Source organism: Trichoplusia ni, chromosome 1, assembly GCF_003590095.1.
Source record: "Trichoplusia ni isolate ovarian cell line Hi5 chromosome 1, tn1, whole genome shotgun sequence".
Classification (NCBI taxonomy): domain Eukaryota; kingdom Metazoa; phylum Arthropoda; class Insecta; order Lepidoptera; family Noctuidae; genus Trichoplusia; species Trichoplusia ni.
In genome coordinates, this window is record NC_039478.1 from 12,132,649 (window position 1) to 12,157,353 (window position 24,705).

At 35.3% G+C, this 24,705-nt stretch overlaps 3 protein-coding genes across 6 annotated transcripts in view; 1 reads left to right on the forward strand and 2 right to left on the reverse strand.

The window, feature by feature from the left end:
* Positions 1-10,043, reverse strand: part of LOC113494871 (midasin) — a 30,476-nt gene extending 20,433 nt beyond the window's left edge. For both annotated transcript variants that reach the window (XM_026873387.1, XM_026873378.1), the window contains exons 1-10: positions 9,772-10,043; positions 8,576-8,832; positions 8,093-8,341; positions 7,354-7,649; positions 6,844-7,046; positions 6,153-6,316; positions 4,567-6,077; positions 4,324-4,489; positions 1,947-4,248; positions 139-1,873 (exon numbers count right to left, since the gene is read on the reverse strand). In XM_026873387.1, coding sequence (XP_026729188.1) covers positions 139-1,873; positions 1,947-4,248; positions 4,324-4,489; positions 4,567-6,077; positions 6,153-6,316; positions 6,844-7,046; positions 7,354-7,649; positions 8,093-8,341; positions 8,576-8,832; positions 9,772-9,861 — 6,973 coding nt within the window. In that variant the 5' untranslated portion in view covers positions 9,862-10,043. The remainder of the gene's footprint in view (positions 1-138; positions 1,874-1,946; positions 4,249-4,323; positions 4,490-4,566; positions 6,078-6,152; positions 6,317-6,843; positions 7,047-7,353; positions 7,650-8,092; positions 8,342-8,575; positions 8,833-9,771) is intronic.
* Positions 10,044-10,744: 701 nt separating this feature from the next.
* Positions 10,745-18,532, forward strand: LOC113494964 (uncharacterized protein C1orf112 homolog). Its single transcript, XM_026873513.1, has 12 exons — positions 10,745-11,118; positions 11,211-11,348; positions 11,440-11,654; positions 11,916-12,073; positions 12,421-12,611; positions 13,070-13,215; positions 13,826-13,955; positions 14,564-14,732; positions 15,081-15,306; positions 15,538-15,874; positions 16,167-16,394; positions 16,956-18,532. The coding sequence occupies exons 1-12, from the start codon at positions 11,041-11,043 to the stop codon at positions 17,619-17,621; spliced, it is 2,682 nt and encodes an 893-aa protein (XP_026729314.1). The 5' UTR covers positions 10,745-11,040; the 3' UTR covers positions 17,622-18,532.
* Positions 17,658-24,705, reverse strand: part of LOC113494943 (tyrosine-protein kinase Src42A) — a 45,278-nt gene continuing 38,230 nt past the window's right edge. For all 3 annotated transcript variants that reach the window (XM_026873492.1, XM_026873485.1, XM_026873501.1), the window contains exons 4-8: positions 23,688-24,015; positions 22,712-22,890; positions 21,661-21,817; positions 21,214-21,467; positions 17,658-21,101 (exon numbers count right to left, since the gene is read on the reverse strand). In XM_026873492.1, coding sequence (XP_026729293.1) covers positions 21,259-21,467; positions 21,661-21,817; positions 22,712-22,890; positions 23,688-24,015 — 873 coding nt within the window. In that variant the 3' untranslated portion in view covers positions 17,658-21,101; positions 21,214-21,258. The remainder of the gene's footprint in view (positions 21,102-21,213; positions 21,468-21,660; positions 21,818-22,711; positions 22,891-23,687; positions 24,016-24,705) is intronic.

Sequence of the window (24,705 nt, forward strand, 5' to 3'; positions counted from 1 at the left end):
TTTCTGTAGAAAGGCAAATAAATATTGTAATGGGAGTTAAGATCATTGGTTCTTATCTAATCGATTTTTTAACATTATAATTTGTTTTATATCCACAACATCATGAGAAAAAAAAATTGTATATAAATACATACATACCTTGTATAAATGATTGCATCAACTCATGACATTTGATGGTAATCTCAAGGTATTCACAGGGCAGTCCACACGAAGACAGCAGAGCCGCCAAGTCCAAGGAATTCTCAGTGTCAGATAAACGCAAGTTCTGCATATTGTCTGGTCTTAGAAGCGATATTTCCACACCTCGATTCCTCATAGCCCTCGATATCTCGCCATACTTCGGATCCATAGTGAAGAATACTCGGAAATTCGGGTGCGGTCTGATTTCACTCACGTCCCCCCTTTCTGGTATACTTAAAACTCCGTTTGGCTCCAATAACCCGTTCAATCTATCGAGAACTGCCGCAGTAGTGAGGTTGACATTGTCTAGAAGCAGCCAGGACCCTTCAATCATAGTTTTGACGAGCAAAGAGTCTATATATTCAAACTTTCCTCCGGCATTCACTGAAGTGAGGTTTGAAATTTTGTTCAACAACTTGTTCAAACTACTCACTACTCTTTGTAACAATGTGGATATGGTGTCAAATGGCTCGTTGTTTTTGAGTAGTACGTCGCAATGGTTGAGAAGAAACTGGACTTTTTCCTTGAATTTATCCATATTATCTTTCGAAACCTCATTTGAAACTGACTGGAATGATTTGTATTGATACAATTCACTTAGTAACTGATTCGACTTCCAATCTTCGTTCTTTTGGTTCAACCATATTTTTCTAACAGTCTGTATGGTTAAGGTCTCAATTTTATCAAATAAGCTTTCAAGGTTTCTATTAAAATCTACTTGTTCAAAACCTCCAAGTAAGTCAGAAACATCCATTGCTGACGTCACTGGTACAACTTGAAGTTCATTGCCAGTCAAATCAGCGAGGACTTGCACTATACAACTTTTTCCCGTAGCTGAGGATCCAACTAAAATGGACAGCCAGTTCATCTTGATGCTTTGCGCTAACGCTTTTAATGTTGGCAGGTGATTACGTAATACTAGTAAATTAGTTTCAACAGCTCTACGGTTTTTGAATCCCTTTTCAGCATTTCTTTCCAATACAACGTCTCCAATAATAATTTCTTTATCGTTTACGTCGAATTGAGGAGTACTGTCGCTTCTCGGGAATTCAGGGAGGAATATTTCATCATAAGTCTGAGTCATCTTAGCTTTATCCTCTTCCGTTCTCATACGATTAACATAAAGCATATCGACGAATTTACCAGGACATAAAGACTTGCCTTCTTCCTGGTCTTTAATTAGGGCTTCGCACCATCTCTGTATGTCCCTAAGGTTCATTTCCCAAGGCGCACCCCTATGGCCCCAAGACTGAATCTCTGTCACTTCGTAAGCAACTTTGCAATTGAACTGTACTATTCTGTACGCAATATCTTTTGGTATGGTCGGGTACTGTGACTCCACGATGTATATCAAGTCTTCTTTAGTCAATGTATCGATGTATACTTGAGTGAATCTGTTTAGGAATGATATAGGGAGGCCGCGTCGAGCGCCGCCTTGTTTTAACGGATTTTGACAAGCGAACAATTTCGTTTGCTCTTTTACTTTAAAAGTTCTACCTAACTCTGGAATGAATACCTCTCCTCTGTGGTCCAAACACGCGTTGAGACCTTCTAGAACTGGTTGAGGCGCTAAATTGAGTTCGTCTAAAAGAATCCAGTCACCATTTTGAAGAGCGCTCAGAAATGCTCCTTCTTTAAATGTGAATGATCCATCTTCTGTAGGTAAGTCTGTTCCGAACAAGTCTGTTATATCCTGAAAACACAAACAGTCATTAAACTCACATAATTCACGAATATTTATATAGCAGGGCTTGTGAAATGCTTACCGTTTGATCACTCAAATTGATCCTAACAACTTTATGACCCGAAGACTTGGCTAATGCAGTCACTAAACTCGTTTTTCCAACCCCAGGGTTTCCCTCTAACAATATTGCTTTATTCAGTTGCATACCACGCAACAGTCTCAATGTATTTGCTCCCGTCGTAGGTGCCGTGAAGGTAAATGCCTGGTCTTCATCAGTTATATTAACATTTTCACCAACTTCTACGTAAAAAGGTTTGATGCCAAACTTGTCTGGACCACATTCGGCGACAAATTGAGTTTGTTTACTGCTTAGCATTTCTGTCAAACTCTCAGTATATTCATTACCAACAGCACTGATTTGGTTCAACAAAAAGTTAATTGCATTTTTTCTTAATAGGACCAGTGTTTCTGTTTCTACATGGCCCGTTAGGGCTGTGCCGAAGCAATCTAAGAAGGTCATGCAAGCACCGTGTACATACGCTTCGGGAGTGTCCAAAAGTTGTTTGGACACAGTTATATTAATAAAGTGGACCCATGAAAGTAAGTCACGTATACTGAATGGGAATTTGTTCGTCACTTCAGAGTTCTTCAACCAATCGGTGAAGTTCAGAATTGATGTTCCAATTCCTGAGCTGCCATCCTCCTGATTACCTAACGAGACGCCCTTGTTAACACTCTTCTCTAGAACTTTTAATAAGTCTTCTCTAGATGTGACACTGTCGCACCAAATTTCTGTAAATCGATTTCGCAAAGCTGGGGACAGTTCCTTCTTACCGAAATCTCCACCAGGATTCATAGTTCCAATAAAATGGAAATTCTTATCAGCTGTAATAACAACAATATCTCTATTTTCTTCCATTCCTCTTTCTGCTAAGACTAGCTGTCTTTCTGGTTCTAGCAAAGAGTTCATTCTTTCTAATACACTGTCGTCTGCTAGCGATATCTCGTCAGCCAGAAACATATTACCAGTTTCCATAGCCTTAATTAGAGGACCATCAACCCATTCGAACAGCCTTCCATCATTTTTGTAATGTCTTACAGGACGAAGCCCTCCTAAGAAGTCAGAACTTTCAGTGTGCATATGACAATTAACTGATAGCAGTTGTCGTTTTTTTAAGGCAGCTAGCACTTGGCATATCGTTGTTTTGCCACACCCTGTTTCTCCCACTAATAGTACTGGTTCATCGAAGCTGAAAGATTTGGCGATTAAAACTGCCAATCTCCTCATATTGTAAGTCCATACTACATGAGAAAATTCTTCAAGCTGGTTATTTAAAATCGTCTCTAATATAGGTTTAGTTACAGGTGACGTAGCTGGATTTAGACTGAACAAATTGTCAGGAATAACTTTCCTCTTTATATGTTTTTCTATTACTTCTTCTATAATACTTCGTTCGTCTGTCTGTCGAACCTTACCAGCCAAAATGAGGTATCCTTCATCAGCTATATGCTGATCCCAGTCGTAAAATTTGTCAGAGGTTAACGAATCTTTTGATACATTCTTGTACCTCTGTCCCCACCTGAATAAATCACGAAGAGTGATGAAACCGTCTTTGCCTTGTACAGCGGCTGAGCCACGACGTCTGATTTGTAGGTCAGCCATAACAGCGATCATTTTTTTACTGTAAGCTGGAGGAACGTGACATCTTTGGTGTAAAATTGTCTCGAGTTCCTTCTTTGGTATTTCGTCGAAATGTAACTCGACGAACCTATTTCTAAAAGCTCTCGACAACATTTTCCTACCGCCGTACAATCCTGGCGGGTTCTGAGTGGCAAACAACATGAAATTGGGATCTGCTCTAACAACCTGCTGAGTTTCCGGGATGAATAGTTCCCTATTGTCATCCAGTACTCTGTTCAGAGCTTCTAACACATCACTTGGTGCTAGGTTGAGCTCATCAAGTATGATCCAGTAGCCTTTCCTCATAGCTTCGACTAGAACACCTTCTTTGAAGACTAGTTTGCCACTGGAGTCTGTGGCATAAGACCCTATGTATTCTTGGAGATCTGTGTGTTCGTGATTGTTTATTCTGACACAATAGTTACCCGATGCTTTGGCTATGTACGTAATAAGAGAGGTTTTACCTACTGACGTGTCACCTTGTAGTAGAATCGGTAATCGACCGAGTGATATTATTCTAGCAATATCACGAAGATTCTTCTTTACAGTTGGTGTGAGGATATATCCTTCTGGTATTACTATTTCGAGTTTTCCTTGAGGGATCCAATGTCCTTCGAAAAGTAAGTAATTTTGACCAAAAACTTGGGGTTCCGGAATGAGTTGGTTTAATACAGATTTTACGTTTTTCTTGCCAATTACCGCCCTGCAAATAAAAAAGATATTAAAATCTTGCCTATTTAAATACTGATAAAAAAACGATGTCATTATTTACACATACTTGGCAATCATAGCTTCTACTTTAGGATGTGAAGAGCTATCTAACTGTGTAAGGAAAGATAGACAAAATGCTTCAAACAAAGATCTTGATACAGTCCCACATTTAGCTTTAGCAGCGGCCGTTAACGCTCTGCATAGCGTTCTCAAAGAATAATGGGGCGTATTCCCTGAAAAATACGAATAATTTACAAAACAAGTTTGAGCGACTTTCAACTATAAGTTTAATAGATAAAGACTATATTACCTGATCCATCCACAAGGTTCAACTTAGCTTCTTTCTTTATACTGGCATAGAAGCTGTATATAGCTTCTAAAATAGCACCACTAAGATTCATATGGTATAAATAGTCTCCAATGAGCAACATTAAATCATTTCGCTCCGTCAACTCGTCGATAAAGAATTCTGTGAACCGATTCCTGAGGCCTGCAGGCAAGTCCTTCTTACCGACATCTGTGGCAGGATTCATACACGCAAATAACGTAAAATCAGGGTGCCTTTTTATAGGAACCTTATCACCCTTTTCTAACAAATCTATAGTTTCACTCTTGTCTTCTAGAAGACCAGCTAAGCACTCCAAAATTTCAGCAGACGCTAAATTAATTTCGTCCAATAAAACCCAGTGTCCTTCCTGCATTGCTTTGACTAGAGAGCCTTCGATAAACGCGAAAGTCAGTTTCGATGCTGCCTTTATTTGTTGATCCAATTTAGTTAATTTATAACCAAAAGATAACCACTTTTTGAGAATGACTTCTTTTTTTTCTGCCATCAGTCTGCTAACTGCCGCTTTATGACTCTGTTTCATTAACGCAACTAAAGCGGTCCAATTTTCTGTTTCGTAACAAGTTTCTATATGCCCCAGAAACTTTTTGTTCTTTTCAGTGTTATAATAACTTCGGAAGAGCTCTTCGAATTGGAGTCGAATGGGACGGATTACGAATTTCAAGTCGACGGGTTTGTATCCACCTAGTAAGTCGGCTGAGTCGGACTGTTGGTTCATGTTGACGACTACGAGTTTATGTCCCGTTTGTCTCGCCAAATATTGGACAGATGAGGTTTTCCCCGTACCAGTTTCACCTACGAGCAATACTGGCTCGTTTGAAGTAACACAACAAGCTATCCTTTCTAATAAACAAGCTGACTGTCGAGTAAACGAGAACACAGTTTGCTTGTTATCAAAATCGATGGTTTCCAAGCTCTTTTCTACCCTTGGTACTTTCGAACGACCGACTTCTAGGAAGTCAGGTTTTAGGGAAACATTTGGCTTGTAGTGTTTACAATAAAACTCAGATTTGGTTTCTACGATACCAAGACATAACCCAACCTTTTTGGCTAACTCCAATCTATGCTCCGGAGATGAGACGGAACAAGTAAAAATGTCCAAAGCGTCCTGTAGGACTTTCAATGCGGATTCTGGACTAGACACGTTAAACCCGACAACAGATCTAGAACACCATTTTAGCAAGTCTCTTGTAGAAATCAATCTTGATCCTCTTAAGAGAATGAGGTTCTTTTCTTGATCACTTTTAACTGCTTCAGTGGTCTGTAAGGAGGTATCATGACTACCCACAGAAAACATCATAAAAACCTCGATCATTCTCGGGCAGATAGTTGTTAATGGTGGATAGAGGGTTTGAATGACCTCTGCGAGTTCTGACCTCGACAGTGGCTCTACATTAATCTGTGTCAAGTGCTTCTGAAGTAAAGTACTTGAACTGGACATCTTCTTTTGAAAGCCATAATTGGTAGTCAAAGTTCTGAAACAAGTAAATAAAATTGAACTCTATTACGTTTAAATAAGGTTTCATTTTATTTGTGCTGTTGTTACTTACCGTTGTGTAACGAATAGTTGAAAGCCAGGTGTGACAGGCAAGGAATCGCGATAGCCCGGCACACACAGGGTGTTTCTTTCTAAGAGGGAGCTAAGAGTCGATGCCACATCCAAAGCCGCGCAATCTATATCTTCTAATAAAAGCCAATGTCCATTTTGTACAGCCTGTAATTAATATGTCATCATTAAATTATGCAAAAGCAATACATTTCACATACTTTCGCATTAAACACAAGGTCGTATTTTTACTACGCTACAAACTGCAATAGCGGAACGAAACAATGCATACACAGTCAATTTAATATCTTTTGAAGGTCATCCAAATTTAAATTGCAAACAAAGACGGCCTACAGATAAGCAAACTGTTCAAACATATCATTTAGTATAGAAATTTTAATATGCAAACATTTTATAACATGTGCGAAGTTGAATTCACCACATTATACTAACCAAGAAGCATTATTAAGTCGGTCAATGGTTTACGCGTCAGTTAGAAGCTAGGTTTTAATTTTATTTAGGCTATCCACCAGAGTCGTTTATTTTCGTTTTTTTTAATGTGCCAGCAAGATTTAAAATTAGCATCAGTAGTTTTAAAAACCAACGTTTAGAACAGACAATCACGACAAAAGTACAAATAAACAGCTTATTTACGTCTACACTTTTATACTAGGCTATATTAAGTAACTTATTACCTCAGTTAAAACACCAGGGCTCCACACAAATTCTCCAGGAATGTCGGTACATTGGTGGGAACCGAGCAACATGCGGGAATCAGTCTGGTCTCCTAGTTGCACCTTCTTGAAGGCGGCACCTTTACGACCAGTGATGCACGCTAAATGTTCTACGAGAGACGTTTTGCCGGAGCCGACGGGACCCATGAGACTTAGGGCCTGACCTGTGAAAAGTTCCATTTTTAGACAAGGTTTTAGAGATATAAAGGCTGTTTTGAAGATCAAGGAATTATATTTTCATTTCTTTGTATAAGAAATCGTAATGAAAAAGCAGACAATTTTGAATGTGTGTAAGGAAGAAAACAAAGGGTGTACATATCTTAAAGTTATAATATTGGATTGGTGGAATAGACTTGTAGCTCTAAGTCGTGAAGCTACAAACATGAAAAGTGAGCATATTGTATGACAGTGTGAGGCACAAAAGCCAAATAAATAAGCAGAATATGATGGTGAAGAAAAATATTTACAAACCTGATGCAACAGCCAAAGCTAAACTCCTCAAGTTATTAACAGTAGATTTCACTGGAACTAAAATGCCTTTCTGAACATTACTTTTCTCATAAATTGGTAGCAATATGCCATCAATGTTCACAATATTGTCTGGATTAAGATCACTTTTGATCACTTCCATGGTGTGAATAGATTCAGTTTTACTTTTCTCTATGCTTTGTAAACAGTCCTGGTCAGGTATTTCCAGAATATTCGAAAGTTTCTTCGATTGAGCTTCTGTCATGTTTGTTACTATCGCCATGCATTCTTTGACCATCCTGTAGGTAAAAACTTACTGTTAAGTACCAAAATATATGCCTAAGTGAGTTTATTAGAATCGACATCTTGCTTTAAAAGTTTTTATGAAGACTTAGGTATGACTTTGAAACTTAAATAGCACAAAAACTTAGTCAAGATCAGATAAACTCAAAGGTAAAAAATACTCCATTACAATGTCTGCAATAGACTTGGATTTAACAATCATATTATGGTCATAATTAAATATTTCTGTTAAACCTGTCTCAAGTTGGCCAATTTTACCAGATTTATTTTAGATTTATACTACTTTCAATAGAATAACTGCCAATCTGACATCCTCAACCCATTTCACTTGGCAACAGAGAATCAAATAGTAAGACTAGCATCTTACAAAACCTATACAATTTATATAATTCAGAGTCATATGTTTCATCAGAGCATTGAGAGAAAAAGTGTAACTTACCATCTGACTTCTGGATCCTCATGGCCACTAAAACTACTAACAAACTTAGTCCAGTCCCATTTAGCAGACAATTCATTTGGGAGTTTGCTGAGCAAGGCATAGGAGCACAGTACTATCTGTTTGTCAGTAATCTTCTGTCGGCAGTCAATGAGTCTTCGCTTCTTTGGAGCCACATTGTATGAGTCCTCATGGTGAATGAATACCTCAAATGGTGGTACTTGATTGATTTCTAGGTATTTTAAGGCATACCTAAAAATAAATTGCTTAATTTGAGTTATGTTTTGAATAGAGAAAAATATGCATAAGATGTTTGCATGAAGAGAGAAAGAAATAAAGATAGCTATTATTAACAATTGCACTTTTTTCATGCAGCCCACTGTGTCCCACAGCTGGGCAAAGGTTTCCCAAAATCTTGCCAGGTTTCTATATCCTGAGCCACATGTAACCAATGGAATGCAGTAAGTCTATAGAAATTATACTTACTGTAAAATATCAGGATGATCACTCAATGCTGACAAAACCACAGAGTATTCAATATGACTGGTCTTTTCATTGTCAGTGCATGTGTCCGAGTCCAAATTAGAAAATACTGGTTTTAATGGGATTCTTGCAGATACTAATGCAAGCAATACATTTGATAGATACTTCTTGAAAAGTATTGCATCATCAACTTTTAGAATAAAGTCTGATAATTTCTTTATAGCAGCTTGAATATCGAATTTATTGGAGTTTATTGATTTCTGTAACAAAAGAAGAAAAAGCACTTAAGTGAATTTAAACATCTTAATATTATTACATTATTATTTGTCTTTGGGGGAGGCCTACGTTCAGCAGTGGACGGCGATAGGCTGAGATGATGATGATGATTATTTGTCTTAGAATGGTTATCTGATAAAAATAGACTCTTTGAAGGAACTTTAGTTGCAGTTAGATTTTTAGTGTAGTAACTGTTACTATACTGTAAATAAACAAAAAAAACTATAATTCAGAGCTCACATTTTGAATAAACATATGGTATTCAAGTAACACTGATATCATAACATTCTGCACAGTAAACAAATTAATTAGCATATTATCGCAAGGCCAGACCCCAGCAAGAGATGGTAAGTCATAATATATTATATCTAACAAATCTATATAAATACATAGCAGTTGCAAGGTGATATCATTCAGTAATTATATAGAACTTTGTTTGTATCTTCAATTTAATATAATATGGTTAATAAAAAATAAAAACATAATATGTTTTATCTAATATATTATCAGTAATATTTTTAAAACTGATGTCCCAGTAACTTGAGACTTGACTCAGTTAAAATTTGTATAGCATACAGTATTAAAAAAATAGAAACTATAGTAAATATGAAGCTGCTGTTATTACACCAGAATAAAAAACATTTTGAAATAAATATAATATTTAAGGCACTTCTAAGGATTCATCCCTTAGAAGACCCACTGACCAAAATATCTTCATTGTATTAGAAATTACTTTTTCTATGGAATCGTGAAGTTAAAAAAGCTTAAGCGCAAAATTTATTTGAAGGGTTTATTTGACGATATAATGTTCATCAGACATTTATATTTTTTTAGATAAATGTGTATTTAGTCAGCTTTATTTACACTAAGACCTTTGTTACATTGAAACGGAATGAAGATTACTAATAAATTAAATTACTAACCTGGAGTTCGTTACACGTTTTTATTAATTCACTTGTTTTGGTTTCCGCACCTATGGCTTTAAGTGCCTCCAACATGTTGCCCGCCGACATCTTATCATTCCGGCGAACCACGAATAATGTTCTTAGAACCAATAGTAAAATATTATTTAGATATGAGACCGCGAACCGGCCGCGTGTTTTGCATTCACAAAGCAACACGTGAATTTGACTTTTATTGACAGTGACATTGTTATGACATACAACTTTCTTTAGACATGCGGCTTCAGACACTTGGCTACTTTGGCTACGAAAAAAATGGTGAATATGAGTCGACCTTAAAAGCTACCAACATTTTTATGGTGTAAAATTAGTTAATTATTTCGATGTATCTCGCAGGGTTAAGGCAGCGTTTGTAATGAAGAGTAAAAAATATTCAATTCATTTGAAACCTGTAACATTCACTATGTTTCTCTATTAAATTATGCACAAGTTACACTTTAACCCTTCCTCTAGAAATACTCTATCTAATAAAAAAAACCGCATTAACATCCGTTCAGTTATTTTAAGATTTAGTAAACCAAATGGATATAGTGAATGTTACAGGTTTCAAATGAAGTGAAGTTCAAAAATGAAGCTCCAAGCACAAATCCAGGTTGATTACGGTACGATTTCAACAAATGAAATTATATTATGTGGTCAGTAACATATCTAAATGACAGCAATGATCTTTGCATTCACGTTTATGTTGAATAACAAGCAGCAAAATCTTTTAAGATATTACTCGGCAAACCTTTCATAACCTTCGTTATTAACAATTTAGATGGATTCTATTGATGCGAAAGAAATCAGTGTTGGTTTGAACATTTAAAGACAAAGAGGAAATCATCATCACATATGTAACTAAATTATTTCACAGATTTTTGAGAAAAACAGTATTTTAAATTATGAAATAGTTATTAATTTTATTTTTTGTTTGAAATATATAAACGAATGTATGGTCCAAATTTTTGGAATATACCACCTGCTATTGATTATGAGATACGTGCAAAATAAAAAGTCCATGAGAAATGTGCAACTCGCTTCTTCTTTTGTTAATATTTTATCTATCCTTGCATCAGTTTTATAAGCGCTGGCTGTTCATAATAACCTGTGGTCGAGTTCAAGTTGACGTTAAAATTGAGCGGGACGTAAAGTTATTTGTTTTGGTGTAAGTTATGTTTTTCGTTTTAAGTAATTTTAAATTACACCAAACCAATTGATTATAGCAAAAAAGTGAGAAAACTGTATAAGATGGACGACTCACAAAGTTCCGACTTTCTGTCTGAAAGTACCGATATATTTTGCAATAGTCCTACTGAAGAAGTAACAGTATCCTTTTAAAACAAATCGCATCATTTAAAGCAACAATCTTATAAAGTGATTCAGTTTTTAGCTCTAATAATCCTTGACCAAAACATCAGATGGACTCCGACACATATAAATCTCAGGTAACAAGCACGAAGTTTGCTTTTTCTGGTATTAGAAAGGAGATTAAGAGGACATCATTTTCAGTCAAATTTTCTACTTTATTGGACGATTGTAGTACCTGTGTAACTCAGGTAAGGCAAAAATTACTACTAGTTACATTATTATCTTCAATGTACTTAATTATTGTACTATTGTAAATTGAAACTATGAGTTATTTTTCAGAGTTTAGACTTAATTACAGAATTGTTAAGTGGAACGAGCTTCAAGCAGAATATACTTGTGGAGTACATGAATAATGTGGTTTTCTTGTTACAATCTCTCTCAGATTTGATCAAACATGTCATTGAGACAATATCTGTGTCTTGTTGCTCAATGAAGACTTTTCCAACTGTCACAGGGCATATTATTAAGCTAGTATTTACACATTGTAAGGACAGGTAAGTGTTGGATTTATTTTATTTTAGAAAATAGTAATACCCAATAATAATAATCACTAGACATACATGAGATGGTAAAAGAGATAGAGGAGTATTTAAGAGCCAATACTTTGGGTACTATAAATGAAGTTCTACCTTGTTGACGTCTTTCTAAAAATTCAACAGCACTTGCTATTTTTACAACTTTAAAATTCTGTAATCCACCATCCATTAACCATGTATAATTCTTTATTTTACAAAATTTCCTCTTCCTTTTCTCAGTGAATCTCTCTATGGAAACAAATTAAACTATGTGGAACAACAACTTAAAGACTTATTCCGATCTTGCCATGAGTTGCAGTTGACTTACCTTATGGTTTTAGAGAAACATATCATCTTTGATTTAACTGAGAAAGAAGAACAAGATATACTTACATCAGGTAAATAGTTTTTTAAGGATAATTAAAACCTCCTTTATACCAGTGACCCTTTACACAAAGGATGATGTGGTAGGGCTCTATCTAAGATGTTCATAAAGAAAAAGGTTGTTCTAACTTAGCTTCTGAATTAATCATTTATTGTATATAAAGTTTGCCTAATTCACTCTTATGTCTTATTGTTCATTAATTATTCACTTTAATCACTAAAATAAATTTAATATTCTTCCAAATGCCTTATAAAAGTATATGTGAAATCGAAGTAATTGGTATTTCAAGTAAAATTATATCCTCTAACATCCTACATACAAATGTTTTATATAAGTTAATACATTTCTTTATAATTCCAGCACTAGACATCAATTTGAAGATAGGTGAGATTGTACAGAGCCTTGATGTGAAGACGATGGCTGAACAATGGAAGGCCTACACCATGATCTGTGAGAAGTACTCCCACTGCCTGAAGGACAAGAGGATATACAGCAACTGTACTAAGATACTGTGTGCCATGATCACAAGTAATATGAAAACTGCATTGGAGGTAATTGGTATTTTTAGTATGTAACTAGCTGTTGCCCGCAACTTCGTCCCCGTGGGTAGAAGATATAAGTTATGATTTAGGTATACCTGCCCGGTTTTTTTTCACATTTTCAATTGTATCTTAGTTCCTATTAGTCGCAGCTTGATGGTTTATAGGCTTAAGCCTTCCTCGATGAATGGTCTATTCAACACAAAAATAAATTTTCAATTTGGACCAGTAGTTCCTGAAATTAGCGCGTTCAAACAAACAAACAAACTCTTCAGCTTTATATATTAGTATAGATAATCACATGACATAATAACTCACACTTATTTATTTCAAATAAGATATTTGACCAACAGTATTTTTGGAAATCTGCATACATAGTCTTTATACACTCAATTATCTTAATATAGGTTGTGTTAGACAAAAAAAGTTAATGAATAATACATACATAGTGAATATATTAATATTTGCAGGAAAATCTAGAAGAGAAAGTTGCATTGCGGTCACTTAAAGTGAGCAGTTTCACTATAAAGATTTTAATCAGAGTTTGTAACACATTTAGACAAGCCAGCATTAAGGATCATCAGGGTATTGTGGAACTTCTACTGTATGTATTTGTGTAAGTATTAAAGTATTTTTCAAAATGTCTAGAAAATAATAACTTGGTATCTTTATAGAAGAATTTAGAATTTCTTAATGGTTGTTAATATAGCCAATAGTTTCATAGTAGTTTTGTATAATGTTTCATTAACTTGAGAGCAAATCCTGTGATACAAAAACTTCGCGGAGAATGTATATTATATCCAGCTTGATGCACAAATGTGGCTTGCTCAAACTTTTGTTGCAAGTCCACCTGTCGAACGCTGCGCAGTGTATATTTCCATACATTTTGTATATCAGACGAGAATAATGAAATGAAATTAATAAATCAAACACCACAACAAGAGTTAAACTAATATTTATTCATCAACACAAAAATCACTTAACATCAAATGACTCACGCTAAAACACAAACCTATACTGACCCACTAAAAAGTCCTAATCAATGAACATTCCGTAAGTAAAATAAAAAACTGAACACTCCTTTTGCTCTCAACAAGAAAGCAATAAAAAGGCGCCAAACAATTTAAGATTTACACACTTTTATGAGCATGTTATCATTACGCAAAATGAGAACTCGGTCACAGGATGGCGATGTCTTTTTGTTTAAACCTTTTTATTTGTTACAGTTATAACGAGGCTTATCTGCTAACAATGGCTGGGAAAACGTTGCAGTTTATAAATCTTTTCAATAACAATGTTAGTAGTCCAGTGAACTCTCTGCTTGCTGAACTCTTAGTGGACGAGAATTTTGTCGATGTGAGTACCGTTTTATACTTATAGTTTTGTAGGGTAGACGGAAATTTATTTTTGCTGAAGGTTTTTGTGGTTTAAGGCAGTTAAAGGATACCTGTTATTAGATAAACATTTTTATAATTTCAAATAAATATTTTAAAAGGTCATATGAAACAAAACTTTTGGGCAGAATAAAAAATATAATTCATTAAAAGATAAGTAACGATATTGACAAATGCACCCGTCTTGTTATCATCACCGTTCATTCAAATACAGTAATTGATAAGCTCACTGAATTAATGTTACGGTTTTTGTAATTAACAATGGAGCATGCAAAACAACTGCGCAAAAGATTTCAAGGTAAACGACATGATTTGCACGGTACAAAAGAATGTTATGCTAAATGGATGGCATTCAAACATTTCTGTCATTATTTCTGCGTATAGGGGCGTAACTGGGGCGTGGTTTCACAACTGTTTACCCACTCCTGACATTTCAAACAGATAAACAAAAACAATTGCTTCGATATTTTCCCACATTTATTTCGTTTTCTATTATTCAATTATTGTTTTTTTTTTGTTTTGTTAATTTTATTCACGCCCCTTTTAATTTACTTTTTTGTTGCTTTTCAGTGTATTTGTAATTATAATGTGAACAAAATAGAAAGAGACGACAAATTACTTGGTTTATTACTGTTAGTGATTGCAGTAATTAGAATATTATTACAAAAGCATACTGATCAATCTTTAAATGTGCAAAAATATAAGTTGATCAACGCTGTATACAAATTATTGCCTTATTGTAAGTATATCTTATTTTATGTTGGGACAATAATTTAATTACAATCATTGAACTATGCCTGCCAAAATTTGGACAAAAATCTTTGTAAAATATCTGAATTCTTTAATCTTTTGTACAAAGTTCGAGACGACAAATTTTCAAGCGACTATCGCCATAGAAAGATTTACGTAGTATACTTACTAAGGTAAGCGTCTTCAAAGACTGTAGTCATTAAGTGTTTGATACCGTTGCAGAGTGTATGTAAACCCCTTTCTAAAATCAATATTGATCAATTTCAATGTCTGTTTTCTTTTTAAAGTATTTCTTGATACACTGACAAGAAAAGTTTATCGAAATACAATTTTACAGGTTACGTTTGGTTTAACCTGGGCCTCCGTTTCAAGTGCGACAAACCTAGCCGACAGTACCAAACGTACGGACTATACGAACATGTACTTACACACACAGCAGCTTTATCTGCTGTATGTAATACTGAAGAAATTCATCTCTTGGAGAATAAGATGATGGAAGCAATTCTCAGTACAGAATGTTCCAGTGCTATGTTTTCGTCAAATCTATGGTTATTGATAGCAAGGTAAGATGGGAAACCACTTTTTTAAATTAAATATAACTGGCAAAAACACACCCCATATTATTACAGTTATTAGCTTCCAAAAGCCTTTAGTAATTAAACATTAAGTCTTGAAAGTCATTATCTAATCTCCTTTGAGTTAAGTGTCCCTTAAAATTGTACTAAGTGTTGCGGAAATATATCATCTATCTATAAGTTAACAGAAAAAGCACAAAATTGAAATCACCTTTTCAGAATATCCCCTCGACAATACTTACAAGGGGTTGTTGTATCACTATGCAAGTTGTATCAAAAACTAGAGAAAAACACATTTGCCGAATCTCCCCAAAGAGTTCATTTAACACATACGATCACTGCTCTATACGAAACAATGGTTAACGAAGACAAAATGAAACTATACAGCATGTTCTCAATTTACGAGGACAGAAATGCATCTTTATGGACCTGTTTGAAACTATATAATTTGCCCAACGAGGCACAAATGAACGCTGAAGATATTGTTTTAGATAAATTTCGAACGCAACTCCGAAACTTAACAGCTACTGAAAATTTTGAAGATGTAAACTTTTTGGTAAGTTATTAACAATATGTAGTTTTAGTTTTTAAGGTATACCTAATTTGTTTAACTATCAGCCTTTTGTATAGCCGCCCAAAAACTATTTACCACTAAATACTACATTCTGGCTAAAACTGTACTTTAGCATCAACTTTCAAATACATTTCTCTATTTTTGATAGAAAATAAACCTATTGAAATGTAAAAAAGGAAGCTTTTATACAGACAATGGTTGATAACATTTTTTAAATTGAATAAGAACTTTGATTAAATTCTTCTTATTTTTTTATTAAATTCGTATATTTCAGATAAATACAATCCATTCAGCCAGCACTTGTTCACTAGTGAATAGAGAGGAGGAAATGGAGAGTTTATTTATAGAGGCCTGGACGAAGGCTTGCCCTAAGAATACGCAACACTTAATTAAGTCACTGGATGCAGGCACTGTATGGTATTATAAGTATTTAGAAGCAATGGTTCAGTTGACTAATTCTATGGAACATGTTTTTCATGGACATAGTGCTAATGTTATGAAGGTAATGTCCTATTTTTATGCCATTTTTGTTTTGAAATTAAAAATCGATGTTAGTGCTTTGGGCTTTTATATGTCCGTTGATATTTAATTCTCTTTTCACTATGCTTTTAATTATGACTGCTGTCATTTAAACTTGAAACGACCTATTGTGATCAAAATCCCACCGTCCAGTTTAAGTTAGCGCCACTGCAGAAGGCTTAGAGCACACACGATATTATTGAGCTTCTGATTTTATTATGCATCTACCCAAAAGCAGAAATAAGATTTTCTTTTATTTTGATTTTATTAAAATGCCACATGAGTGCTATGCAAATCATTTAAAACCCTACAGTTCAAACTAACATCCTCAAAACGGCCTTAAGACTTAATTAAAATGCTGGATGAATATGTTCCTACTAATTTAACTTTACAATTGATTCGTTTCTCATTAATTTTAGTTTCAACAACTTAACACTTTAATTTAAAAACCATTGAAAATCAAAGAAATTGAAACCCATTAGGCTTGTCTCACTAACGCATAAATAAACATTAGTCTTAAAACTAATGAATTATTCCGTTTCAGGTGCTACACTCCGTATCAAACATTGTCCAGTCAGGGTATAAAGAATTGAAATTACTGTTGATAAATATTCTATGTAAATTAGCAAATTTCGAAACGAGTGTCATGAATAAACATGTCGCAGATTCCATTCTCACGCAAACATTTAGCAAATTATTTCAAGACACGGATTTGAATGTAAAGAATAAATTATTTATTATGTTGCGGAAGTATAGAACTGATGTACTTGATAATATATTGTCTACGATAGCTGATGGGGACGAATCATTACGAGATACATGGGACTGTTTCATCACTCACGGGAGATTGAAGAGAGAAAATTTCGAGTTAAAAGAGCAGTTACTCCTTGTCAGTAGTTTTAAATATTGTCATAAATGTGTAGAGAACGTCGCCGTTACAAATTCTGGATCCGTGACGATGGAAAAGGCAGTCAGTAACAATTTCGATTTCGTTGATATCGATTCGTTGTTTGACGCCGATAGTGATGCCGAGCCTGCGTGCAAGAAAGCAAAACTAAACTCAAATGAAGTAGAACAAATTATTAGTAGGTTGGAACACGATGTGACGTCACTCTATGAAGCGTCTCTTATAAAAGAGAATACGTTCTCGTCCGAACAAAAACATAGGATTAAAATTGTATGTAATACCTTGAACAATATAATTGACTGAGTTTAACTGGTTTCATTGTAAATAAATAAAACAAAAGATATTTCACATTTATATTTATTGTTGTGTTAAAAAAATCTTTACAAATAAGTGAAATATAGTAATCATTATAATAACCGTACTTAAAACCAGTATTCAGATTACACTGCCATAAAAGATCTCTAAAAGGTTTGGATATCAAACATCTAAAGGGGATAACATTTTAACAGCAGTCAATTTGTACAAAACAACCACTAGTTACATAGTTATGACAGTGTAACAATACTGGTACTCGAGAATAAACTAAAATAGATTTAATTGATACTCGGAGGTAATAAGACCTTAGTTCACATGTCAAACAGTATCAACTATCATCAGTCGCACTTGAAATGTATGACTTCACCCTAAATCGCCGAAACACTTACACTTGGTACAGTTGTACAGTACCGTAAACCAAAGTATAAATGTAAACCACAGCAACAGTTACTAAATAAATTCTAGTTAAATATTTATATCTAACATACATCATTCACATAGCTTAACTCTATTCGTTCTATTGATCTCTTCATAATTGTGATGGCGAAATATTTTTAAGAAAATACTTAAAATTGGCTAACTAATAATTAAAATTATTGAATACACTGATAATATTGCCGTACATGTACATACATAAATGGATAGACATAGCGGACGTAGCCATTCCAATAAAGCATAAAGCCTAAGCATATCGTACAGCTAAAACTTATGTATTACAATGAAATAAATTATAAAAATAATACATGAGAGTAAACAATAACGTTGGAATTAATTAATTAATTTACGTGAAATAAGATCGTACGACTTTGTTAATATTAATACTTGACGGACAGATTTCCGTAGTGTTGATCGTGAACACTGTTTGTGTTTTTTTACAATAAATCCAAATAGAATACAAACTTTTTGATCCTACATAATCGTGCTCTATCCACAGTGCAGTGAGAGAATACTATCTGATAACGAGTGTCACAATCGGTCTCGGGAAATAAAATATTTCCCATCAAGTAAGTGACGGTAGTTTCACAATAGCACACAAACCAAAGCGCTCACTCATTTTCAGACGGTACAATATTTGTGACGTACAAATGCAATTATTTCAGGCTTACAAATAGTTTACGAATGTATATTTGTGCGATACAGTTGTATTTGTTATTATTGTGATGCCAAGATATCACTTTGTAATGCCTAATTTGTTTATTTGTCGATTGTTTTAGTATATTGCCTTGATCCAACTGGAATGATCGAGTCAGTGGACTTTGAGTATGTAGCACACTGTTATACCATAATACCAACATTCTAATATCACTCATTACCATTATAACCAATACTACACTTGGTACTATTTACAAAGTTAAAAATTGTGGAAAGTTTAATGTACACGACAACAATTCATTGTTGTACTGTTATTGGTATTAGTATTTATTATCAAATTATACAATTAACGTTTCAAGCTTACATCAACAGTTTGTTTAAATGTTCTGAGGATGTAAGTTTACATATATCTTTTGTAGCATACAAAACACTAAGCACCGGGATTGAAACAATAAATATTGCACAGAAACTTACATTTTCAATAAAATGTGCAGTTTTAACAAATGAGAATATTTACGTACGCCATTCTGTTATAATTGAAAATATCTAATATATACTAAGTTAGTCTAATAAGTTAGGATACAAAACTTACACATTCAAAAATACTTATTTACTTAGGCCAATTATATCTTAGCTTTAAAGTAAATGATTAAATACGTAATTAGTTTGTGTTGATACAATTTAGATTACAAGGTAGCCACTTTCAACTTCTACTTAAACTAAAAGTCTTGGCACAAATAAAATATCAGTTTCGGATGAATAATTTGATACAATCAAATAATAATAGTAAAATTCTTGAGCATGATGAATATTAAAATGATTACGAGAGAACTAAAAGCCCGCAAGATAAGAAATGTCATCGTTACAATTATATAAATAGTTAAGAATAGCGTTCCATTAATTATGTATTAGAACAGCTTAAATAAAATTAAACCCTAACGTCTAAATACCCTCAGAACAATTAATTATGTATATAAAATTCAGTTCTTTATTAGGATTATTTGGCATCTATCACCAACATCGTTATTCTACTAAACATGGTATACGAAGGTGAAAATACCTAATCTGTTAATGCGCCTCTTCAGAACATAAATCCTTACAAAATGCGTAATTAACGCAAGTTAATTTAAATCCCTGCCGAGCCTAAATTTCCTCCTATTTACGCACACATGCACAGTGTCACCTCTCGTCGTCCGCTGCCGACAGCCCGCTACACAACTACTACCTACACCCTAGCGCCATTATTATGCATTCCAATTTCATTATCAAATTAAACCAATTTTTGTAGTCATTATAGTAATATGATATAGCCTCTTACCTCGAACATACAATATTGTTCGACGTTGGATTTTAAAGTGCCTGAAATGTATCCTTAACATTTACAAATCGATTAAATAATTCAGCGAAGCAGAGAACACATTTTATTTGATTGCAAGATAAATGTCGTAACAAGCTACCCACGCGGCGCTAATAAACAGTTCAATGTAACGTCGAGGGCCCGATTCCTACGCCGTGAAAAATTATAGAAGTGCTGATATGTCACACTTATTGCAATATCAGAAAAATTAATTAGAGGGCGCTGCAAACAGTCTTAACAGCTTACTTCAACGTTTTCGATTAGTCGTACTTGAACACCCTACAAAAAGGCTTATTAAATACTTGAAAAATCGTAAAAGTTAACCTATGGCTAAATACAATATGTAGAATCGTAGGCAGTCTAACTAAACTTATTACTGATCGAAGAGTAATAAAATTACGTCCACGTCGCCATTTCATTGTCTCGTATTTCGAACTCGCTTCATCTTGCAAAAATAAAATCATGACCTCTCTACGAGGAGGGTAAAATGTAGTCACTTGTATGTAGTACAAGTCACGTGGAAGGATCTCTGGACGGGACCGGAGCTCCGTCAGATGCAAAGGGAATGTAACGTAAGGCGTGTGTCCTGCACATCGCTGCTGATGACTCGCTCACAGCTCCAGGGTGCGGGTGCGGGTGTGTGGCGGGCGGCGGGGCGCTCAGGGCGCGCGGAAGGCGGCGGGCGGCGGCACGTGGCGCGCCGCGTGGTGCTGGCACAGCGGCCGCGCCGACAGCTGCAGGCCCGCCTGGTGGGCCGCCTGCAGGCTGGCCTGGTGGGCTGCCTGCAGGCTGGCCTGGTGGGCGGCTTGCAGGCTGGCCTGGTGCGCCGCTTGCAGGCTGGCTTGGTGCGCCGCCTGCAAGCTCGCCTGGTGCGCGGCTTGCAGCTGTATACTCGCCTGGTGGGCGGCCTGCATCTGTCCGATGCTGGTCTGCGCCATAGGGTGCATCTGCAGGTACTGCATGGACGTGCTGTTGTGCAGCATCTGCAGTTCCGGCGGCATGTGGTACAGGCCTGGAGTCTGCGAAACAAATCAATGGGTTATAAACAAAAATAGTAAGAGAAACGAGATATCTAAACAACGAAATGTGAATAAGCAATGAATAATCTCCATAAAAGTTGGTGAAACTTACATGATGCGAGTGTGCGTGTCGGTGGGGCGGCAGGGAAGGCCTGGCTCAGTAGGCGGAAGCCTCCTTATACTCGGAGTTGTCCATAGTGAAGAAGTCCTCCAGCTTCCACTGCAGGGTTTCGAACGTGGGCCGTTTCAGCGGGTCCTTGTGCCAGCACTCGAGCATGATCTCGTACAGTGCCGCGGGACAGTTCTGTGGACACGGCATGCGGTAGCCGTGCTCTACTTGATGTAAAACTTCAGCGTTCGTCATACCTGCAAGAAAAGTAAGTGTAAAAATACGTACTTTACTACTAATAAATGTTAAAGAGAATTAAAAAGAATTAGGACAACAATTGGTTACATAGGTTAAGAAGTTAATTCAAGATGAATGAGGTCAAAGACGAATAAAGTTTACAGTTCATTGGTTGCCCATCAAGGTTTAGTACAAGTTCGTAATAAGACTGACCTGGATAAGGTATTCGGCCGTAAGTGACGAGTTCAGTCAATAGAATGCCGAACGACCAGACGTCGGACTTTATGGAGAATTTACTGTAGTTGGCTGCCTCGGGCGCGGTCCACTTGATGGGGAACCGGGCGCCCACGCGGGCCTCATACTCGTCTTCCTGTTAACGGCACACATTTATTACATTAGGTGTGTTTAACACTGTAACACTTTTGAGTATAGAAACAATGTATCATGATATATTCTGTAGGAATATGTGTAGTGTAAAGTAAACAAAATAACTATGTATGTCAAAGACAAGTCTGGTATTGTCCAGCAAATTTCAATGATTAAGAAAAAATATCAGACATGCATTGTTCAAGAATAAATGGCTTTTCTTTTTCATTATATAACAGTCTAGTAATCTTACATTACTAATTACGTGTTGAAACATTTTAAGTTATGTTACTTCTGTTACAGTAACAATAGTGAATTTGAACATTAGAAAAAGACAATGTGATTGACGAGAAATTGTTCAAAAACCGCAAACATTAGCGATTATTTATTACTCATTGTTCTAATCAAACATATTTAACTAATTAATTGATTGTTTGAATGTGAAATGACATAAGAACGGATGACACATAAAAAACACAAGCAAGCTAATTCCTGTGGTCAGGTGTGCCAAAGCCATTTATAAAACTGCAGATAGCAATTATGCATCTGTCAGGGAATATTAATGATGTTAAAAGTATGAGTATAAATTATAAAGGTTTAGAAAAATAGGTCCTAATTAAGTGTCCTTTCTAGCTGCATTAATCAACATTAACATATAGTTTTTATTAAAAGTTTGATTCGATATTTTACAAGATTAAAATATTATCTAGTGAGGAAACCACTATCGTTATCGGTTACTTTAAAATCAAATAACAACAGATAATCTTAACATGAACAATATAAAAAAAATCACTTCATGTTACTTTACATATGTTTAGATATAATGATTGTCTTTGAGTTTTTGCATGCTCTTGGGCTGGATATTCCCTGCTTTTTTCTAGTTCTTAAGTAAACTTACTTTGATGAGTCTAGCGAGGCCAAAGTCAGCGATTTTAACAATGTTAGCGTCGGCCACGAGGACGTTCCTAGCGGCAAGATCGCGATGGATGTAGTTCTGTGATTCGAGGTACGCCATGCCGGCGGCGATTTGAGCGGCCATGTCGATCAGCTGCTGCAGCTTCAGCCCACGGCCTTTGCCTAGACAAAAAATAACACATTAAAAAAACGTTCTATAATTTTTGCTTATGGTAGTTTTTTTCCATTAATATTATTATATTTTATTTCCTTCCTCTTTTTAACAAAGGGGAACATTAAGGTGTAAACGTTTAAGGTTGTAATAACAGATGGTTGCGTCAAGTTCTCTCGTTAATATAAATTTGACCTCAAATGTCTTTGAATGAAATGTGATCTGATATAAAATTTCTTTGGAATACACATGTAATTAGCTGAACCAAACAAAGAAAAACATCAATAAATAACAGTGATATGTCATCATGTGTATGGTATGGGCAATACAATAAATAGTAAATAAATTATATATTCTTTAGGTTAAAGTACATCATGTGCTGCTTGTAATTAAATTACAATATTGCGTCTATTGAAAAATCTGCATACGGCATAATTGATGATCCAAGTAAAAGACTAGGTACATTGGCAACAAAGAGACAATCTTAATCAAACAAAATAGAAATATGATAACATAAACAAATGATTTATGGACGGTTTTAATTAGCTAAAAAGTATCCAGATCCTACAATTTATTGCAAATTGCTTTAGATGCGTACCTCGGCGAAAACATAAAGAAAGTTGCATTATTGCTTTTATAACTGAAGTTTTATTCCCATAAACTTGGACCGCGTTATGAGAACTAAAAAAAAAGTAACGACACTGGATGTTCCAGGCAGGCGACCATTTGCAAGACGTAAAAAAAAGTTTTTACGAGTTTATTATGTTTCGAGGATTTTCATGATAGGAATAGAAGCGTGTAAAGTTACCTTGTAAGTAGTCCAGTAGAGAGCCGTTCTTCATCAGTTCAGTGATGATGTAGATTGGTTCTTCAAGAGTGCACACAGCGTATAACTGGATCAGCTTGTTGTGTCTGAGTTTCTTCATGATCTGGGCTTCGGCCAGGAAGTCTTTGGGGTCCATAGTGCCGGATTTGAGAGTCTTCACGGCCACTGGCGTCGTGTTGTTCCAAAGACCTTCCCATACTTCGCCGAACTGTCCGTGCCCCAGTTTTCTAACGAACTTGAGCGATGAACGGTCGATTTCCCATTGATCACGCGTTCGGTGCGACAAGCCCTCCGTCACAGGTTTCTCGATCTATGAACAAAACAATAAATTATATTGACAAGCTTGTTATAACTATTGTAGCCTAAAGGTGTTTTATTTACTAATAGTGTGCACTGTTTCAACAATAATGAACTGTATACACAAGGCAAGTTGGTTATCAGTTGTATATACAATTTATGATTATTATAAAGCTTAGTCTGTAGTAAGCGAGACAAACCGTGTCTGGTTTGTTTAACTGTGTAATGAGAGATAGGAAATCTTTCCATTGGTATATCAGTAGAAACTCCATTATATTCTAAAGAATAAAAAATAAAATACATTTATGTAAGCTCTTAGTTCTCCGTATTGCCATTGAAATTGTTTTATAAAAAGTGTATCTACGTCAACAGGTTGAATTCTATTGAATATTTAACAGTTATTCTTGTAAATAAAATAAAAGGAAACATTTTAGATACCGTAGACGTGTTCTTGGACATCACATTTTTTTCACGTTTGAGGACTTCAACCTATAACACTACCATGATTTATATCTTTCAACGAAGCGAAATAATAATATTATTTAGCCTACTGCCTATTAATAAGTTTTTTTTCTTGTAACAATGGGTCATTAATGTAACAATGTCAATTATCATCCTATTAAACTGGTTTAATACAATCAGTCTGATCGTCCGGTTGAGCTATCCGTCAGTTTCTCACTAGTGTTTAGATCCCATTATAGCT